The sequence below is a fragment of the Sipha flava genome, unplaced genomic scaffold, assembly GCF_003268045.1.
Source record: "Sipha flava isolate LNK unplaced genomic scaffold, YSA_version1 293_pilon_pilon, whole genome shotgun sequence".
NCBI classification, from domain to species: Eukaryota; Metazoa; Arthropoda; class Insecta; order Hemiptera; family Aphididae; genus Sipha; species Sipha flava.
Window position 1 is genome coordinate 950730 of NW_020272964.1, and position 24850 is coordinate 975579.

The 24850-nt window shown below is 26.6% G+C and overlaps 1 protein-coding gene across 5 annotated transcripts in view; it reads right to left on the minus strand.

Moving 5' to 3' along the window:
- LOC112685831 (neurobeachin) overlaps positions 1-24850 on the minus strand; it is a 214300-nt gene that overhangs the window by 152109 nt on the left and 37341 nt on the right. For 4 of the 5 annotated variants that reach the window (XM_025557852.1, XM_025557853.1, XM_025557855.1 and 1 more), the window contains exon 2: positions 8797-8901. In XM_025557852.1, the coding sequence (XP_025413637.1) occupies positions 8797-8901 (105 nt within the window). Of the gene's footprint in view, positions 1-8796; positions 8902-18637; positions 18724-24850 lie in introns of those variants that run through there. The other variant, XM_025557856.1, reaches the window with a different exon arrangement.

Here is a 24850-nt window from a genome sequence, read left to right on the forward strand (position 1 = left end):
AAAAAATTGATGAATTATCATTGTAGATCATTGCGATTTTTATTAATTATGAACTGCAAGTATGACAATCTACGGCAACCGTAAGTCGAAAAAAAAAATCAGTAATAAGTATAACTTGTAGTGTAGGGAAATGCTTATCAATGATATGTGCTCATTATATTATGATTTAATAATTTTTCTGCACTAAATATAGCGAGAAAAATAAGTGTAGAAACCAAATAGTTGTAATGAAACATGTTTATAACACTGGTAAAAAAATAAAATATAAATATAGATGTCTCAAAAATTATAAGGGAAATAGTACAGAGACGGTGGTACCCAAATATACAAACAGAACCGGAGTATAAAGTTTCGAAGGACGATAAATACACCAAATGACCTGGATATTTGAGGTACCCTGAGAACGAACCCATGTGTGTGCTGTAGGTAATTCACGTTTACTTTTACACTACAAATTCAACAATCGTTATTTATTACCGTTAGCCACTGTGCTATTGAGATCATTGCGTACGGCCATAAAACTTATTTTGACCGAAAACTCTAGGGTTAACGAGATTCTGAACAATTCAATACTATATACGCAATAAAAACACTCGAATTAATGGCAGGAACACATTTTAAGAATAAAATGAAACTTACACAGATTCGACTGTTTGACGCTCAACACATCAACGACGGTTTGAGCGTAAAGACTTGTAAAATCCATAAATTATCATTAGCATAATAATATTTACACTTCAATTATTAAAAAATAATAACAAAAATATCGGTCGTTTATGATAAGTAAAATATAACTTAAGTTATATAAATATAGTACATTCCATTTTATAGCAAACTTCTGATTGATTCAACCAATTCGAATATCAATACGAATTAATATTTAAAATACATAACATATACATCTTAAAATTATAACAAATTTTGGACAATGTGTTTATACAATATATACGGTTAAACTATAACTTAAAATCAAAGGATTATAATATTTTCCATTACATAGCATTAAATAAATGAAATTAAAATAATTTTTTAAATTAATAACAACATTTTATATTACGACATCTCATACGATTACTGAATAAGCTTATTTGATGGTAAATAAAACTAAACAGACCGAAGTCTGGACTAGACTGGAACATTTTCAGATGACAGTTGGACTTTGAGGGGATTGAGATGATGGAGTAGTAATGGATCAATTTGGACTCCCCATTTCTTGTACCAGACTTGAAATTTATGGAGGTAGTCCTGTACATAGCTGGTGACTAGGTGGGAATCTGAATTAGAAGCTAGGATAGCTTTATCGTCAGCAAAGTACAAGTGTATGGGATCAAGAACGTTGATCAGATATAGTCATATTGAATAGAAGAGTAGATGTGACTACGCTTTGAGGTACGCCTGCATTGATTAGCATAGGACAGAAAACGTGGAACCTACTCACATTGAGAAGAACCGGTCTTTTAAATAGTATTTAAGGATTAAATAATAATGACTAAGGAGAAGAATTTTAATTTTATACGAGAGATTCAGATGCCATTATTAATTATAATAATAACTAAATCAATTATTTGTAGCTAGTAATAAGTAAAACACAAAACGTTAAATTCTAACAAAAAAAAAAAAATTGATCTACAGTGACCTACTAAAACGGACAAGTAATAAATATAATATATAGTAAAATATCAATATTACAAACTATTGAATTGTGAAAATTAATACATTATTATGTATATAATAGAATTATATATTATATATTATATATTTGCATCAATTATAATTTAAGTTTATTTTAATTTTATATCTTATTCGGCATAACAAGGGGAAAAGGAAGAAGATGAAATGTATTTCTTAGTTTTGTTTTAAGTGACTATATATATGAGTTCACTATGAACGACTTTTTTTCTATGAATAATTATTTTTATCATACGAATAAAACACTTCTCTAAAATCTCTAAAGAAAATAAAAAATATAACACTCGCGTTAGGTTACATTGAAAATTTTATTCTGGAGTGCAAGTATTCTCTGATTGCGTGGAAACAACTTTAAATCAGCAGTCCGAACGTTAAATTAAGAATGGAGGGTTAGGGTGTAAGAAAAAACTTTTGTCCGTTTTTTTGTTTTTGAAACAGTATTTTTGCAGAACAGTCACGAAGTCTCATAGGGATGAAGTTTCCACCAAAGAGTAGAAGATGGTTGAAGAAGAGTAAAAAAATATAGCACAAATTAACATCATCCCGTGTATAAACATATATATTTTTTTATTTTTCTAACTACTAAATTATATAATATATAATATATATATAATAAACCAAATATTAATGAAATATGATATATGAATTAGTATATCATACATAAAAATACCATTAACACAGTGTTAATAACACTGTAATACTATTATGTGTAGTTCGTGTAAAACAAAAAATTATCAACTAATCCAAATAAAGGTAAATAAACATCATCAGATACAGCTATCAAATCTTGTATCGAGTTAATATATTATGGCGATGTCCCTTATTCAATAAAACTCGAATATTTAACATTTTATTGGGAAGCAACAAAATATTTGTGTCTATAAGAGAAAAGTAGAGTAGTTCTAATAATATTATCCTTGAACGTGATTACAGTAATTTTCTCTTGATAAACGACAAATGTAACCTGAACATCATTTTATATTAATGCATGTTTTATATTTAAAATAACGTCTAATATAAAACATTTTTTGAACAATGAAAAACATATATACATAATATTAAATTATTATTAAATAATTATATTTTCGGAAATTCTGAAAAGAAATCTACAATAAAACATTTTATATTGTAATCTACGGAAATATCAATGAGTTCTCGATCATTTTAAATAGAATCTAAACCAATGAACGTAAATGCAAGTGTGAATCTACAGCAAACTAAGAAAATAACAAATAATCAATTCCTTTAAAAAATTATAAAATATAAGCATTTTTAAATTAGTATTTATAATTTTTTTTATTTGTAATAGTTGTATACACATAAGCATTCAATTCTATAATCGTAGTTTATAAATATTGTTCCTAAGTAAAAAAAATAATTCAAAATTCGATTGAAATCAATACAAATGTACTTATTTTTTTTATTTTCCTTTATTCAATAATATAAAACGCTTAGATTAGTAATTTAATAATATTCAATTCGAATTTCAGTATTTATAAGAACCGGTTAGAATCTAAAATAAATAATGCGGTGTACAACATAAAAAAATCTTGCTCAATACATCGATTACGATTATAAAAGTATATTTATAAGTATATATTTTATTAGAATAAATATCTCGACTCAAGATACAATAAATATATTATGTTATAATGTATACATTATTTAAATGTACAAAATTGGAATAATGATAAGTTCAAGAGTTATTTATTTATTTATTTATTTATTTATGTTAAAATACTCATTACACTTATTATCAGAACACGGCTATCTATTTTATTTTAAAAAAATAGCACCAAAACGTATTGTTATGTTCTAATTTCACACAAAAATGTACCATTCATGTCACGAAAATAAACCATTACTCATCGTGCTTAGTAATTTAACTATTTTTCAAATTGCACATTTCAAATGTATATTATTGTATAGCAGTAGCACAAACCGATGGGGAAATAAACCAACTCAAATTGGACATGAACTTGTTAACCGTTTCGGTGTATAGTACCTAGCCCGTGAATGTGTGAGTTCCGTGTACGAGTAAAGTGAAATAAATTACATGTAGAGAGCTGGGGACAATAAATTGCAGCAGGCGAAATAACAGATATTTTGGCCCGTAAGAACCCTGCGCAATAGAGGCGAGATGAAAATAAATAGAAAATAAAAGGAAAATCCCGAGCGAAAACTAGAAATACATTACACTTCATATGATATATAAAGTCCATATATGCATACGATAACATATGAAAAAATCCATTTTGCGTTCAAAACTTTAGACGCATATTTTCTACTGTTATGACACACAAATATACGCAATTACACGAACGAAAAAGAAATATAATACACCACACGAGGGTAAGCGCGTGATAAATTTAATTCGAATAATATTGTAAGTTGAACACGGGATAAAAGTCCTAGAGTAGATAAAACATTCTCCTGAGTTTAATAATCCAACAGGACATTTCACTACAGTCACCGAAACCGCAATAAAGATATAAAACTTACAAAATAATATAGTATATGGTAAATGGTGCGTAACATAAGGTGTCAGTAAATTTCTTAAATTGTATAGCGAATAACTTCATAAATAAAGTTTCAAATGTAAAATAGAAGTATAAATTTAATTTATAAACGATTGCGATCAAAATATTATAATATAAGAATAAATACCAAACATGCATGAGATATTTATTTTTATTTATTTTTTTTTTTTCAAATAATTATCTAATAGAAAATGAAACAACGTACATATGTACAATGTACATTACATTTCAATTAATCTATGTAGTTGTTATCCAGTTTAACATACTAGTATTGATCAAAAACTCACAAATATTAAGTTAATTTTAGTATTAAAATATAAGTTATAAGCTAAAATTAAAAAAATATCTTATATCATAATAAATGATAATAATAACTGATTAACTTAATTTAAAAACCGATGTAAAATTTTACTCGTATTTCTAAGTAAATAGAAAAAAAAAAGTTCCATTTGGGAGTACTAAAATTGTCCCATTATATTTAAAAATGTATTTTAATAACTAATTATTTAATGTTTGAGATCAAAATTAATTTTCATTTTATTCATATCTTAAAATACACCATATAATATTATTGATGTAAAAAAAATATCTGAACGCTAAATATAAAATGTACATAGATTTACATCTATCAGTTTTACAAGCAACCACTTTGATAGTAACATGTATACTTTTTTAATTAATTTAAAAATTGTTTTAAAATATATTAAAAAAAAAAAAAAAAGATCTTATCACGCAAAGAAATACCAGCCGTTTAATTCATGAAAATTTGAACATCAAAGGTTTATATAATTTCATTTGAGTTAAATGTTTATATTCACATTACTTTAGTGCTAAAACGTACGTTTTTACATAATAAATTAATGATTCTAACATTTTTTAAATAAATCATTCAGGTCTTGCACTGAGAATTCCGAAGTTAAAAAAAAAAAAATTAAATTTAAAATGTCAATAATTGGATATTTTCTTTAAGAATAATGTTAATTTGTTTTAGTATGTGTAACTCGATTTTGAGAAATTTTTTGAATTTTGAAAATAAATATTAAAACACAATAAATATGAATATTATATTAATAAATTATATACATTTAATAAAGTAATATACTCGTATTATACAGTTAATATACGAATTAAATAATAAATTAATGTATACATATATTTATTTTATGGGATATTTGGAAAGTCATTAGACTTTATGCTTGGTTTGTCTTATAGAGATACAGTAAGTTTGATGTAATTGTATTGGAAATTGTATATTAGAAAAAATAATTGGGCCTCGTCTTCCTCCAAATTTCAGAAGTAAAGTCCAGAAAGTGAAAACCGAAATTAGAACCCGAATTAGAACCGACGACCTTGAAAAACCACGATACACCAAAATATATATTCTATTATAAATGAAGATTCCAAAGTAAATGATTAAAAGAAAAAAATATATTTTCATGTTTCTGGATAACGTAAAATAGTGTTGTAAATAATATCAACAATTGTTACCTTTAATTATTTAAAATGGATATAATACGTTTTGTTAGTAAATTTATTTCACAGTCATAAGTAATAATGGTAGATTGGTTAAGTAACATGAATATAACCTTTGAAAATTGGAATTTTCTAAATTCTAAAAATGTGTAGGTTAATTAAAATCGAAAAATCGGTTTTGTAATAGAATACAACCAGAAATTCATTAAATAAGTTTAAATACCAAGATTCTCTTGGAACTTGGGTTCTCCAAATAAACAGTAACTATTACAAGTGTAAATACATCGAAAATTACACATTGTGTAACAGAATAAGCATTAACAGCGAGGGAATGCAAACTATAGACCAAAGGCTTCGTACAATTTATCATGGGAAACGTTTGGAGTAGATTGTTTTCCTGTATTCAGAAAAGCGATAGAAGATGATTGCATTTTACATTTGTATGAACGAAAAATATAATATGATCAATCATGTAGTGGCATACATGATTAAAATTTTATATAAATATAATATATTAGATGTGATGATATGAATATAATGACTACTATCCATGGTCAACTGGCCATAAATCCTTTAGTAGTTCTCTGTTATATGATAATCACAAAACTAATATTTTTGTATATTTAAAAACAATGATATAAAATCAACCCATAATAAATTTATGATAGAAAAACTATTGGAAAAATCATAATTGAGATGCATTTTTAATTAAATGATGAAATTTTAAAATAATTTAGTTAAATATAGAATCATATAGATATTATCTGATTTAAATTTAATTGAAAAAATATACAAGACACTGAAAAATCCACTTCAGAAAAATTATTACGAATAATAATAAAAATATAACGTTTTTAATAATTGAGATTTTAATCCCAAGAGTTAACTTGACCCTAACTATATTGTAATTATATTGTAAGTACTTATATATTTTACAAAGTTCAACATTTTTTTATTTTAAGCAGAACTAAATGCTTTGAAGAAATGTGTTAACGTTTGATAGCGCCTCATAATTTATTTCATTGTCCCGTTTTTATTTATCAAGACAACGATGCCAATGTTCCATCTTTTCTTCCTCGTCTTTTCAATTAAAATCGTATTGTAAATTTATATTATTATTATTGTGTTATTATTATATTTATAAATTATTTATCTCATTCGCATATTTATATAAGTACATACACATATAAATATGTTTGTTTGTGTGTAAGCGCGTGTGTGCGATTATATATTTTTTATTTTATTACTGTTTTTAATTTTTTTTCGTTCAGTTGTATTGTTCCCGCTATCAAAGCAGACTTATATTAATTATATTCGTTGTTCTCTATTATTATTACTATTATTATTATAATTATGATTAAAAAAAATTTATACTTTGGATTTTGTATGCTATTTCCTATTGCAGTTACATTCACACCAGCCCGTTTTATTATAATATATGTATATGAGTTGTTTCATCATCATTGAAATAGGTTCCAAATATTAATTATTAAAACATAAATAAATAAATAAATAAATCAAAGCTTGGCATAGAGTATTATTAATTTTCTAATGACCAGTTTCGAATTAAAAATTCATCATTAGATATATACAATGTTAATAAAATCACGATTGAATACAAAAAAAATATGAGTCGCGATCTTATTTTTGTTACCCGACATGTATATTGAGTTGCCTACCGGCATAAACTAAGGTGCGAATTGTCTACCTCATAGGTTACAGTGTCATCTTCGAGGAGTACTTGTTAGGAGTGGGTCATCTCCACAAATTTATTTTCTTATATTCTCAATAATTTATTATTGTCATTATCAATCATGTATTCTTATAACACAACATAATTGATTCAAATTATTTAAATAATATTCACAAAAAAAAGATTAAGTCTTAAATCTACCAATTTATTCAATCATCAATACCAATCTTACTTGAAATACGAGTAAGTTTTATTTGGCACATTAAATGTACGTGTAATACAATATATGAGATAGTTTGATATTAGTTATTCACAAAAGTATAAAACTAAACATAATATGTTCAAGCATCTTTCAAAATTAAATGTTCAAACAAAATCTACAAAAATATATAGAAAATAACTTAATAATATATAAAATCAGAATATTGTTATGCTTATAGTGATTATCTATCTACGATCCCAGTACTCGAAATATTTTGAACATAATAATAATATACAATATATCTGAACATCTGATCAATGTATTATGTATATTGGTATATTTGAATCATATATTGGTTCAATTTACATTTTCAATTAACTGATAATTCTATTTTCCCTTCAAATTATTCCTGCCAGAAGCAAAACGAGCAGCTTCCAAAATATTACGTACATAAGATACGCAATAAACGAAAATAATTAAATCAAAATAAAATATCAAACCTCAAAGTTTAATCAAATATGTATTATGATATTTGCTTATGTAAAAACATTTTTCAGTCTACCAATAAAAATATATTCATTACACTATGATTGCACAGTACAGTATTTGTATAATCATTCAATACTCAATTACGTTTATAAAAAAATAAATATATAAATATATTTATATATCAAACACGATATGAATAGTTGTCTTTTGTACATTACCCTTAAAAACATACACAAACGAAAAATAAATTTCATCTTATTTGTAATAAGAAGTTGTCAGTAATACAATCATTTTAAACGGAAATACTACGTCAAAACCGTTAAAATAAAATGTATCTCAAAATAAAATAATATTAAAGATCTTTATTATTGCGTAGGGTTTTAAACATAGCTTTACAAAAATAAATGTGCATTTTAAGAGTTTTAATTTATTGATTACAATATTTTACTACAAGCCTCAAGATATATATTTAATAATAATACCATATAAGCGTACAGTCAATACTAATATAAAAATATTGCAAAAACGTATCATAAAATCACTGCCAGGCTATTTTTCTATTTGTTTAAAATAACTTATTTTTATAAAATAACTTATTTTTATAAAATAACTTATTTTTATAAAATAACTTATTTTTATAAAAAAATCAAACGTCACGGCAAATAATAACTCACCAAACCTATAATATTGAAGTCGATTATTAAAATTACCTGTAAGTTTGGAGGACAATGGTCTAAAAGTTCCAACATATGTCTGATGTTTTGCGCGTCTTGTATGATAAAGTTTAATTCCATGTCGAATTCACCGCCAACTAACTGTAACAAAATTAAATCATACTCTCGGTTAGTCTTGAATAGATTTACACAAAAGGAAGAAAGAGAAGATAATGATGATCCAGAGGAGACGCGTTGGTAATTTTCCAGAAACTTGTAGAAACATTGTCATCGGCATTAAAAACGATTAAAAATTTAATTAAATATTCGGAGAAGATGGAGAGTGCAGTGCAGAGCATCCGATTGAGTTACTACAAGTCATGGCTTATTTTTTAAGCAAGGTGATACTTTACGAAAATCAAATCGTAAATGAAACACATTTATTGTAACCGAATTATTCTTTGACACGTACATTTCAATATTTTCAACGGAAAAGTTAGAACTAAGCTTTAACTTTAGTAATTATCATATTTTAGTAACTAACTTGTTTATCAACTCGATACGTGCAGCTTTAATGTGGAATATTTTCGGTAGATTGACAAAATAAAAACGGATATACATGTAACGATACATAATGAGAAAAGTTCCGATAATGTTTAAAAGTCAATAAAATAAAGTTTCTGGAGGTTATAGGTAAAAAAAAAACAATACCATATGACTATTGATAAACTAATAACAAACAAAATATTTACTATTCTTCAATACTTGATTAATTTACAATACGTAATGAAGAACAATAAATCTCACAGAATATCGTGCTATAGTATTTTAATAAGAAATTACATTTATCTTAAGTAAATTAATTATAATTCTTCTTTCGTAAAGATTTTGATTTGATTATGATTTACAAGAATTACGTGCAAGAATTGGGCATGATATAAAATAAATTTTTCTTTCGTTTACTACGGTAGGGAAATATTGAAAAATATAACAAATAAAATGGAAAATTCATATAGATAGTTTATATTTTATATTTTACGACAGTTATTTTCAATAACTCAATGTGAGAATGAAAAACAAGAGAGCAATAAAGAATAAACTGATTTCCGAGATAATCATATTTTCAAATTATAATCTCACCAGATGGAGTAGTGAAGCTCGCTTTCAAAATATATTATTAATAAAAATGAAAATTATTAGAATAATTATTTAAAAGTACCTAGGTCGTTTGTAAATTTCAAAAACATTAATTGTATTTAACAGTTCACGTATTTATAATTGTATTAAAAAAATAACAACGGTTATTTTTTTTTAATTGGTACAAAAGGGAGTAATTATTACCATATAGCTACAGTGTCTCCTAGCGTTTTCTGTAATCGAGATAAATGAAGGCTCTTTAAAGTATTAATTGAAAAAATATTAGTTGATTAAAATATAATCGTTGGTTACTGAGCAAGTTCGCTATAGAACATCGTATATAATAATAAAAAATAATGGATATTCGAAACATGAACACATAACTGTTATACAATATATAACTATAAATACTGTATATATCTTCCACGTATAAATTTGTATGAATAAAAACAAGCATTTACAATCAAATATTATTTAATGTCACGTCGTAAATTCATAAAACCTGAAAATTATCGCAACAAATACCATGTAATTAAATTCACTATCTATGCTCATAACTTAATCATATAATAGTATTTAATGTGTAACGCAGAAGTATTTAATAGAAATGAATTCGGTAAAAAATATCGTGGCAATCTAACTAAAAAATTATGCAGAAAATGCATGAAAATGTAATATGTATAGATGTTAGCCAACATTTTTTTTTTATTAAAACCAACGTATAATAATACTTTAAATGTTTTAATTAATCAAAAAATTAATACATATATATATCAATGGATGAATAGAAATTTGTAAAAGAAAATGTATAAGGGATTTTTTTTTTCATTTAACAAAATGAGTGAGTAAAAATGTAACTTACTATTAGTATCGTACAAAATAAGTAGTATCAAATAAAAAAACAAATAACAAAAAAAAAACTAAAAAAATATATTGTTTATAACCAATGATTATACAAATAAAAACAAACTACTATATAAATTTAAAAAAAATATTTATAAGGACATTTACATATAATACGTAGACGCATCTTTTGGATACAGTTACCGCAACACAGTAATGACTGCTTAAATAAAAGTTTTATGTTTGATGAACTGTCTGTTTTGAATTTAAGACATAATCAATACACTACTTATGAAGCGTGTTGATTCAATAATAATGTATGAGCATAATCGGCAATATGCATTAGTATAATTCCTTATAACTAACATAATAATTGTAATACGGAATATTTTGTTTAGACAGTTTAGATAAGCGACACAGTTATAATTTTACGATCCAAGAAAGTACAATAAATTAATATGCTCAACTCAACAAGATAAAATGTAACTTGTTAATTTTCTAAAGACGTAATCACATTAGTTCGTTTTAATAGTTTAGAATATCAGATTATAGCATAATTAAGTGGGTAAAATTGAATTTTATCAATTGTAAACAAATATAAAATTTTAAAAGTAAAGCAATAGTAAATGTGAAATATACACGAACAATATGTTTTTTTGTTACAGTACAACAAATGGTTCCATTTTAAATGAGATTTTAGGTGTGATTATTAACATATATCACAAACTTTCGACTTTGTCACACATGGGAAAAATACATCAATCGAAGTTTAGAAGTTATAACACATTGCTTAAGGGTTAAAATCATAAAATTAGTATATCCAGAAAAAAGCACGTTCTAACATAATAAAAATTAAAATGAAACGAACAAACGATTCTTTAACGTTTAACGGATGTTAGTAAATGTAAAACCTAAATTTTTGTTTCACCCGAATTGTTTGAAAATTGATACATTAAAAAAAAAAAAATAAACTTAATAACAAGGTTGTTATAATCAACCCTGAAGGTATAAACTCTCATAAAACCTATGAAAAAAGACCTCTTACCTATTACAATTCGATTATCGAATATAAATATGTACCCAAAGATAACTTAATATACCTTAGCAATATAATAATGATAATTGATTTTGTGTATAAAATAAAAAAAAAATGAAAAGAAAGACGCAAAAAGATTATTAATTCTACAAAAGGTACTTATTGTACACTGTTTAACAAATTAATTCGTATAAAATATTTTTCTTGATATACATATTTTTTCATTATGAGGATAATAAATAGTTAATTTTAAAAATATCAAATAAAGTACATAGGGTAACATTATTATAATTTTCAATTTTTACCAGTCTTTATTTAAATGTATGTATACATTGAAGGACATTTATAGGTAACACCTGAATACCACGGAAACATATTTTGAATTTACTGAACATATCACCTAATCATATAATATTTAACAATTAGAAGCATAATTTAATTATGATATCAGTATATATTTTTCTAAAATAATAAAGATAATAAAATTCTTATAATATTATAACATTCAATTGTTTCGGTTTACCTTGTGGCTCGATTTCCTTTAAAAGAAAAATATGAAGCGCTTTCCTTGTTTAATAAAACCACAAAATTATCATTGTTAAATATATTTTCAGATTTTGATGATTTAGTTATTTCAATGTTTGCACATTTCCATTTTACAGTATTGTAAGCAATGTCATATTTACAATCGTTATAAATTGGTCACTCAGTTATACCAAAAGGAAATTAAAAAAATTCTCACCCACACGATTCTTAAAAAAAATACAGTAATTGAATTCAAATGTATCAAGTACTAATCATTTAGTTTCAGTTTTTCTTTCTAAAATATCAACAATATTTTGCACTTTTATAGTATAACAAATATAAGTGGAAATATAAAGTTGTTTACAGATCGTGTTACCTCGAATGAAAAACCATTCATCAATTCAGTGCTAACAATTTAAGTTATATTAAGCTATAAAATCACGCTACCACATATTATTATTTTGCATATTATGATATTTTATTTCGTCCTTTTATTTCCTTCCTTTGGGAAATTTTATAACTTATTTATTTTTTTATCATAACTGTTGTTTATATAACTATCAAAGTTATTAATCAGCATTTTCCTCGGGAAATATAATAATATATTAGAATATATGAGTATATGTATTTTCAAATATTAGACAGCAAAATGAAAGAATAAAAACTTAAAACACAAAAATTACTCGAGCCGTATCTACGCAGACTTACATATAAATTATTTATACACAAAATAAAAATATATTTTACCTGAGCATAATATATAAAAATAAAATAAAAAGAGAGAACCGAACTCGATTTAAAATAACAAATTATTTTTATTTTTGTATACATTATCGTATTACATATAAATTGTACACATAATGGCCGTATTTAAGTTTTGACTTTAACAAAATTTAACACAGGGTCGTATTCCTGCACGGAAACAGTACCAGCACACGGTTAATAGTTGTCGATATATTTCATCTTCGATGCACCGAAATGTATACTACATAATATTGTACATAGGCGTTTTCTCGGTGGAGGGATATGGAGGATGGATCTCCTTATGGCCTTTTTATTTATTTATTTATTTTATTTTTTTTGGGTAAGTTAATTAACTGATAATTTAATATTTTAATGGAAATTAAATAAATGAATATTTTTTTTGACTAGATATTAATCTGTATCTGTAATTTAATATTAAATACTAATATATTAATAGTAAAATGTAAACAATAAATTAGTCTCACGATACTATCGATTATACAAGTGATAACATATTCATGTTAGTCAATTGTTTTTAACGATTTATAAAGTGTATTAACGAGTTACGACTGATGACTGACTTGTATTTTTATTTTTGATCAAAATGAAACAAAGTAATTCCAGTATACTAAATTTTTTTTCAAAAATTAAAAAATTAATATTATAACTTCATATTTTTTATAATTTATGTCATTCATAGAATCGTCGTCTTAACGGCTCAACATTGTTGGCCGTTCATAGGAAAATCTCAATAGATGGCAAAGAAGTTCTTGACACGATGAATTAAAAATCAAAAAAATTCGATACTATTTCAGCAATTTAATATTTTAATTAACAATATAATATTTTTTAATTTTCATTTAATGTATGTTGTTTTTATACAAAAAAAAGGGGTCACGGGTGTTTGGCCTCCACGGCATACCTTTTAATAAATTTTCATACACACCCCTCCCGATAAAAAATTCTGAAAACGCCCTTGATACTATACAATATGAAAGCTGATATATACATATTAAGAACAGAAACGCACATGATTTAACGCAACGAATAATATATTACAAATGGTAACAGGACAAACGATAATATTTTGACCCGTATGCTATATACGCGTACAATGCATACGTTGATACACGTTGATGATACCGAAAACAAGTATACTATAGTGCGTATGAATCACACGTTGATTGGCTTTGTCATCGGACACCTTAGGGCGTACGATGCACAATGAACGTTCATTAAGGTATTGGAGAGTAATTCGTGTGAAGTAGCATGTTGGTTAATGCAAACACACTCCCTTTAATCATCATCCTAGTATGCGAGAGTATGCGCATGTGCGTGTGCCTATGTACGTATGTGCATGTGCATGTACGTGTGTGCGCACGTAGTTATATTATAATAAATATATTTATTCGTTTATACACAAAAATTCTGCACAGACGGATATGACGCAAAACTGTTTGGAGTACGCATTTTATTATTTCAAAAATCGTGTGGAAAAAAAAATGAATAATAACAATACGTTTACGATATAATTAAATCTTAATATAATCTAATCGATTCGAGGCACAAAATTAAAAAAAAAAAAAAAAAAAAATGAAGAACAACTAATATGGCAGTAAACAAATTAAGTATGCGCTGCGGTTTAATTGGATAAATGGTCAACATTTTATTTTATAAATTTTTATTTTTAAATCGTGCATACAAATGCAACAATTGGAAACTAATATTAACATAAACATCGGACTGAAATATATTAAACAGTAATCATGTATATAATTTGATTGTTTATTCCCGATCACATAGTGTATCTATATGATTGCTAACGACTGGAAGAACATTTGTTTAATATTACTTGATACGTTGGATACTCGAACAACCAAATCAAATAGATTAAATTACCGTTGTTGTTACAAGTGAAACTTTACGCAGACATATATAGTTTAAATAGAAACTCCAAAAAACCTAGAATAATTATATGGGATAGAAATATAAGAGCGACTTGAGTTTCCAAACAGTACATTACTCATTGACCAGTTAATTATTTTGTCAGTTAGTTCTTAGAGCAAAAAACTATAATTGACTTTTAACTGCAAAATAGTTCATGAATCGTGACAACAGTGTTTACCATATTAAGAAAAGGTAAATTCAATTTTAGGTTCAAAAAAAAATTCTATTGGAAATTATATTATTATTCAATCAAATTTAATAATGAGTGTAAATAGAGAAAACAATTATCGTTAAGAGTAATTTTTTTTTATTATTATTTAATTTACGAATAATTTTTTTAAATACATATTTTAAAGAAGCAATTGAACAAAAAATTAAAAATGTAACGCAATCAGTCACAAGTGATGAAATATAATAAAAAAAAATAGAAATAAAAATAAAGCTTAAACGCAATTTGGTTGGGTATTTTTTACAGTCCAGTGCTCTTTTATTAAGCTATAGTCAAGCTGTACTCAACCAAGAGTGGCAGCGAGAACAGCAGAATACTAACCGGATGTTTTCTGTGACTCTCAACATTCCGATTTTAATTAGTATGAACTGTTTTTTTTAGTTATTGTTTTTCCACGGACGTCTTGATTAAAAATGGGAGAAAGAAAAATTTAAACAAAAACAAATATAATATAAGCAACGCGCAAGTCATTTTTTTTTTTTTTTTTGTTCAAAATTATCTACGATCAGTCGTGTTTTATAAATACACTGTAGAAGATATAACGTTTATCAAAGTATAAAGATGATATTATTTACTTCGAATTATTAAACCAATTTGTATGAATAATAATTGGAAAAAAACATAATTTTATAGTACAACTGTAATTAACTTACTACTTAATCGCTAGACATATGATATAGACAGATTTGTAATAAAAATAATCATTAAATTTGCAATAATAAATCGTGTATTAAAATTTAATGTTTTAGCATAGTATCCCTTTAAATTATATTTAGGTCGCAAAACAATTCAACAAATAATATATTTCATAGAATTAAAATAAAAATACACTTTTTGTAGTGAATTATCAAACCATAATAACTAAATGAAATCAAAAAATGTTTACTTGATTTTCACATAAAATGTAAAATCGACGTATAGGTGCATATCACTGACCAATAAATACATTGTTTGATTTTAAATTTAGAAAAAATAAAGTAATAAATATATTCTCGTATATAAAAACAATACACGTACTGACATTTATGTTCATATTAAGTATATAAATGAATACGAAACAAGGATCTAAAGTATCAGATTTATATAGTTAAAAAACAGTTATTATTAATCCAAGTATTAAATTGCTAGTTAAACTAATTGTTAACAAAGTTTCCTTTTAATAAAAAAAAAAAAAAAAAAAAATTGCTAGTTGAGAAAATCGGATTTTTTTCGTTAAAATTTATACAATATTCGTTATATTAATTGTATCGTCCAAAAATCGCTTACAGCATTTAAATACAATACATGTATTTTATTTTTGGATCACATATGGGTCATGTCATGTAAATATAGAAATATCTCTTTTTTTCTTTTAAAATGAAACAGGTATAACATTGAACTACAATATTGACACGGTCCCATCATTCTACCAGTTCACATCGTGATACATTGGTAAAATTATACATGTACAATATACTACACACTACATTTTACATACCTTTGATACATATTTAGAACCATTTCAAAAAACCAAACTAAGTTAATTTATAAACAGAAAAACATATTTACATTAATTATTGTTACTTACCCAATATCATGATTCATAAACACCAATATTAATCAAATTAATTACCCACACACAATCATATTGGTTTTACCATAGTATATGAAATAATGATAAATTCGTTGAATTTAGATCATAGAAATATAAATATGTATGTAAGTGATAGACACGCAATATTGTAATGATGAACACCATTCTAAATTAATCGACATTTTAAAAATTAATAAATAATGGTTCTTTCAACACACGCACAAAAAGCATAAATCAAGTAACAAAGTTCAAACTTAACGATATACTACTGTGATCTTATATAGGTCAACCCTTAAAAGAGACTACCATTGGTCAAATGACTATATTGCTATACTCTCCTACTCAATACGTTCATCAAACCCTTCAAGGAGCTTCTCGTGGCATCGACTGCCAAAGCTCTTGGTTATAAGTCATTAGTACGCACGTACCGACTTTCGATTCCTTCATCTTTCACTCTTACCTTATAATTTCCGTTATCTGTGAGAATATCGAAAAGTTTCTTGCATCAATTCATCAAATTCTGTAACTGTTCCATTTTATTTCAAATTCACTCTGTGATCGACATCAGAAGACCAACAACGAAACAAGTAAGAATTTAAGTAACTTTTTTATTTAAAATCCAAAACTATCCAGTTGAACTGCTCTAATCTAGAATCTTTGTGACCCCAAAAGCCCTCTCTTACACAAGAATGAAGGTAATCAATCCAATCCTATATCCATATATCTCACTACTTTATTATTTTCACCATAATCTCTCCCCTCATCCATTTGCCCTCTTTCTTTTTTTTTCGTTCAAATTGAGTTGTTAAAATATAGTTAATATAACCATATATTATAGCCTGAAATACTTTATTTCAATCGTTTATATATTTACATCAATCATGTAACATAAGAATAATTGAAATCTATTAAAAAAGAATGTACATAAAAAAAGACGAGATCACATGCTGTGACGACTCTATTACCAAACTTCAATATTTCTATTAAAATTAGCTCCGAAAACAATGATATCAATACGTTTTTACGTGATCTATATTTTGCATTTATTGTTATTATATAATATTATAGAACTCAAAAAAATTTAACAATTAATATTTTGTGTAAATATTAATTATGTATTGCGTTTATTATGTTGTTTATCAACAAAAAAAAAAAAAAATTATATTTATAATTTACGTATTGTTCTTTAATTAGTTTAATACAATTATATTTATTGAGAAAAGTTAAAACCGTCTAATTAATATTTCTGGATAGAAAATTCATATATGTTTAATAATTCAATACATTCTGTAACAAGCGAACATTTCATACCTTTACATCACCATTACTCAAACGTTTTACAATTATAATGCTAGTGTAAGATGAGACATGAAAAAAAAAAAAATTAAAAATACCCTAACTGTACTAGCCTAATTATATTTCTTTACATTTAAAAACTTAAATTAAGTAAACATACTGCATAAAACGAATTAAAATAAAATTACCAACAATCTAACAATGTTCAAATAAAACTTTTTAATCAACATTAAATAAAACAGAAATAATTTAATAATTTATACTTCAGGTTAGACCGTATCAATATTTAAATTAGTTAATAAAATATGATAACGTTGAAAATTAAACATATGTAAGTAAATGAAAAAAAAAATGCTTCTTACTCAAAGTCGAATAAAAATAAATATGGAAATTATTATGCATTTACCCATACTAATAATAACTTAATCAACGTTTGAGTAATAACGTTATGTTATATTAACTTATTATAAAATATTATAATTTAAAGACCCAAAAAAATTACGATACATCAAAAAATGACATAGCAAGTACATTAAACTGCACACGATGGTAAAATAAATTAATTTACCTCTAAGTTCTAAACTACAAAAGCGAAGAAAAGGTATATATAACGTCACATGAAACTCACACGCCCACACCTGTATTGATAAGTACATATACGACGCGACGCGTTACGACGGTTCATACTTGAACAGTTAACTGGGTGTGTAAAATGGTAATAACGTATATCTATTACCTACACAAAGATAATGTACAGCTTAGATAAGAACAAGAACAACGTAGAAAAAAAATGTGATTTCGAAGTGTTAGAGACGAACATATCAGTACTATTAAACGTTTTTATAACACGTTATTACTTATTCGTTTATCATATTATTATTTATAATTAATCTTATTCAATTTTTTCTTATCCTTTACATAATTAATTCCTTTTTTACTACTTTTCATCAACATATCATACAATAAAACTTTTATGGTACTATACATATTTTATTATGCGATTACTTTTCTATTTTCTACATCCATAAAAATATTAGCTCAAGTAGAGTTGCTTGAACATTATTATAAACATGAATGCATGGATATATCTAAAAGTATATTGTAAAAATGAACATATCTATACATTTTATTTTTTTTATTTCTTACAAAGAATACTGGGTCCAAAGAAAACTCATAGGCCGGAGGGTTTATGATTTATAATTTATAAATATTAATCTGAACTTTAGAACAAAAATTATGCGATTTGAGTTATACCAGTACGACATAACTTATAATATATTATCTTTCATGAACGTTTTCTCAATCAAAACTTTTAGCTATTGATGAAAAAAAAAACTGAATTTGACAATATCATAAATTTAATAATTTGTTCTTTTTAACACTACGTAAATTATAACATCTTATGCAGGTAAGTATAATTTTTTTAAGTCAAGTTAAATTATTAGTTAATATATTTCCTGTGTATATCATATCAATAATAATTAAAAGTCGAGAAATATCTATGGTCATATGAGAACTTTGTCAAAAGCGATATATAATTAAAAAACAAATGATAGATGAGAAAAGAGGGGGGGAAAAGGTGCACATACAACTTGGGTTTAATTGAAATGTATCACTGGTTCTAAAATTTTAGAAATTATGTGACACATATCCTATTAAAATTATGACTGATGATATTTTAAGAAAAATTAAATCCAAGGATACCATTTTCAATATTTAACTGAAAAAAAATGTATATGTCTTAGCATAGATTTTTTTTCGTAAAAACGTATGAACTATTATTTATTAAAATCAAAAATATGAAGCCATTTTAATTTCACAAACTTTAACGATAATTTACAGAGCAAGAACATAATTTTTAACTGTGTGATATAAAAGTTTAAAGTACAAAAGACGGTGTTTAACAATTAAAATAACTGAAAGTTAAACAAAAATCGTATGAGTCATTTGTTTGGTATATATATTAACTGCACTATTAAAAGAAAGAAGCCTTCATTAAATTTAGAAATGTAACATTTATAAATTTTTAAAGTTTCACTTGAACAATGCTAATGTATTTGACTCACTTAATTTAATAATATACTTAAGTGATACATATTCTTTTAGATACTTAAACAATTAAAACAAAACAGCATTTTAGTAGAAGACGTTTTCAGTACGAACTGAAATAATTATTGCAGGGCATTATAAAATAAATTGCATCAAAAAATATTCGAATTGAAGTAAATTTAAAAAATATTCTGTGTGCAGAAAATCTCAACAAAATAAATTAACATACAAAAATGGTACTGCCACGTTTAAAAAAGTTATCATGTTTCAGAAAGCGTTGATTGAATACTTGTGTAATTTAAATCCAAATATTGATTTACAATACAAACAAAATATATTCAAAAATAATGAGTCCATAAGGAAAGATTTATTGTAAGTATATATCATGAAATGCATTCAGATTAGTTATTCGTTGAGTATCCAAATTTATTTCCAATTCAGCCAAGATGTGTTGGTTTTAAACATCCCAAACTCATGAATAATTTATTCAAAATTAGCAATGCTTATCATTAAAGAAGTCATAATTTGATTTAATAACAACGAGACTTAACTTTGAACTCGAAATCTAATTCCCAATTCAATTCCAATATTCTGACTTATTGGGACAATAATAATTATTTATACAATTATCATATATATATATAAATAAAAAATAAAATATCTTGAGTTTTCCAATCGAGGAGTTGTTCAAACAAGAAAAACGCGTTTTTAATGCACAATTAAATAATAATTATAATTTGCTGAACATCCGCAGTCCGTTTTTTTTTTTATAAATCTCGATAATTTAACAAAAGAACGATAAATATGAAGGACAAAATAACAATGGTATACCTAAATATAAAACGAGACGAAATGAGGCAGTAAAAAATGAATAAAAAATATAAATTGGTCCATGACAGTCAATTTTTTAGCGAAAACCTGTAAACACTAATGTTCAAGTCCCGTGTTCTCGTAGCAAATACAGTGTAAATAAAATACAATAATAATAAAAATACAAGAAAATATAAAGCTGTATTATGTATTAATGCACACTGGAGGAATCGTGTTTAAACGCAGATGCAGACACATTTAATTGAATGACGTTCGGAGAAATGCCAATCGTACTGCTGTCGGGTTGTGTGGATAGGTGCGTATGTATATGTGTGCAGTGCACATTGTGCACGCGTAAGAGTAGGGTCATTATATAATACGTTCCATATGTTGAATACACCGTTGCTTTTTAACAAGAAACTTTAGTAAGATTATAACCTAATAACCTAACCTATAACAAACAATACGTATACACACACACACACACACACACACACACACACACACATATATATATATATATATATATAATGTATACACAAGTATGTTCGGTTATAATAGAACTGACAAACATTTTCAAAAGTGGACAATACAACGATAAAAACCACGTGAGATAGCTTCTGATCTCATCGATCGGTAGCGGTGAGTAGGGTGGAAAATATCTAGGACGAATGAGACTTAAGTATGGTAATAGAGGGAGGAGAGCGAAGAAGAAACAGAAAAATTTAAAATTCGACTAGACGACACGGCAGCAACAAAAAGTTATAAATGTGTATGTAAAATAATATGTAGACGACGACGACAAGGTCTTTGATGGTATATTAATTCCGTTGGCGAACATCATCATGAGATGTGAACCGATAGAGCAGTCGACGATAATGACAATAACGCCGCGGCACCACCTAATCCAACCTAGCGATCCCACACATCATCATCACGACTACAAACCGAAAAGCGCGTACGCGTAGTTACAAACGGGATTTTGATTGGGGAGAAATAGAAGGAAAGAGGGTGAGAAATGTGCGAAACTATAGCAGCGGTGGAGGCTGCGGTTAATTCGATTATTTTCAAACACGACCCGATAAATCGCATTATCTTCTGTCTCCCTCTCTATATCTATCTCTCTCTTACTCATACACACACACACACACACACACACACACACACACATACACTTACTAGCTCACTCACTTATTCTCAAAAATCTTTTACGTGAATACATATTACGATTCGATTCACTTCCGAAATTATGATTTGCGCACACGGTTGACGTTTGACGTAGTAGGCACTGCAGGTTTAAGTAGTTTTTCCTTTACCATCCGCGATCCTCTCATTGCGCATCCGTACGCAAAAATTAAAACTACGTTCCGTGTAACGGGATAGTACCACATCTCCGGCCTATTCCTTTACCCTTCGACCGATACTACAATGGACCGCGTGTATCATCGGGAAAAACAACCACCAGCAGCTGAAGAAGGGGGTCTCTCCAAAAGGATGTCCCATCACGAGGGAGATTAGGACAGATATAGGAACGCGTTTGGCACGTCCATAATTAAGCACCGCTGCGACTTACATAGGCCTGTGTGATCCAGTTTAACGGGTGGGCAAGAGCGCGAACGGTCACCGTAATTCTTGCACTATACATAATTTCATCTGGCGCCACCACGGTCACGTCGGCCGAAACCCAGGAAATAAATTAACCAGGCTGCTTTTTCTCACCCTCTCTCACTCTTTTTCGCATCCTCAAGTTGCTAACCTACTCCCGATGTGGCGCAAAACACATGAATAGAACTTGAGACCGACATCGGGAAATCGTTTCGCGATAAATTTGTCACCCAATTTTCTTTTACAAACAAATCAACCGAAAAATGTGTAAATCGTACGCAAAAGCATTTACATTGAATCAAAGGCACACGTGCCCTCTCAAGTTAAGGGACGTTGTGCAGGTCAAATCCATTGACACTTAAGCCGTAAGTATAACACTGTCGTAGAGGGTCAGAAGATTAAGTTAACGCTCGTCATGTCCGATTCACAGCGGGAATGATGTACGAATAACGGAGGTCTGTAATAACCTGTGACGACGATATCTGCAACGGCCGTATGCTTTGTACCTTTTCAGAAATAGATTTCTCCATTCGATGCTATATGCTACAGTAAATTGATATCCATTATAATTGACGACGTGCCGTCAACGCTTTAGAATTCTTGTTTATTGATCTAATATTTTTTACCAAGAATAGGATAAAAAAAAATACATACATAAAATATATACATTATATATCTATATCAAACGGAACGCGATTAGAAAAAAAATAACTGCAACGTACATACATTTTTATCTCAAGTAAATTATCAGTTATTTATTTTCTTCGGGTACCGTAAAAATCTACATTTGTCTTGATAACCGTAACGAGTTAAGCATATTTCATGTAATATATATGCAAATTCGATAAACGCCAGAAACAAACCACGTACGACAGTTGAACATGTAAATAAATTAAAAATGGACATTCTCGATAAGCAACTAAAATATGTTGTCATCATTATTAATAAATAAAATAAAAAAATCGTTTAAATATGACGTATTAACTAAAAAAATGTTATAGAAATGCATACCTTCATTTTAAATTCATTAGAAAAACTATCGATGAAACAAAACCAAAATTTTTCTAACTAATAATAATTTGAGATATATTAACAGTGAACATTACTACTAAAACAACACACACTTTATGTAAAATCAAACCACGAATTTAACTTTACATAACCATGTGTACAAGTATTTAATAGAAATAGAATAATATTTAAATTTAAAGTTCAACACAAACAAAAACGTCTATTTAAGCATAAATGGAAAATTATTATCCGCGATAATTCCTTGCTATTTATGATTCAAAATAATTTATTACGGCGGGTAATATAAGTACCAACAAATAAAATCACAAACTCTTGGTGGTATCCATCATTGGAAAAAATAATAATTCTTATTCAACACACAGCAATCTCAAAACAAATTGAATGCACTCAATAAATAACTCAACATTTTATAAAAATAATGTAGCATATAGTTTTTTTTTCTTCAAATTAATAATTCCTATTAATTAAATGATGAAAACCTTCAACAGTTATAGCAAAAAAAATTAGGTAATTCGCAGTTTTCATATAAATTTTATAAAAGGACAATACGATAAATAATAATAGTGATATTTTTATTTTGTATACGTTTAATTTTTATTTTATTATTATACAAGATAAATTATATAGAATAATAACAATGTAAAATCATATCATGAAAAAATATAATTATTCTACCAAATAAAAATCACACACTCACATACAATTATTACTGAATATTTAATTTATTCATAAAGGTATTTGTTGCCGCCATAACATAGCGGCCGATCGACACACACACGCACACATAGAACAATTGCGCATCGGCCGTTATTTTTACCTTTATCTTTGTGTCAATTATATTTTGTGTATTGTGAATTATATAATATGCAAAACAGGTATCGGCGCGTTATCTGCCGCCGTCGGCGAGTGACTCCGCGCGTAGTTTAACACGGCCGCCGCAATTTTTGTCTTTGACCGTACGTCGTCGCGAGAAGTCAAAAGTCCGTTAAAATAATATTTAATTTATAAACACGAATTGCTATTCTTTTTTGTTATAACTATTTTTTATATTTTATACATTTATATTATTGCATGGGCGCTAATCGCCATATTTACTCTTTATTATTATATATATTCATTGTTACAAATTATTTATATTAGCTTTAACTTATACCTTTGTGATTTTATTTGTTGTGTGAATATTATATAGTATATTATAGGCATAGGTAACGGCTGACCAACAGTTCACCGACAAAGCCGTGAGTTATATTACATTTTTACATATATTTTATATATTATATATAAC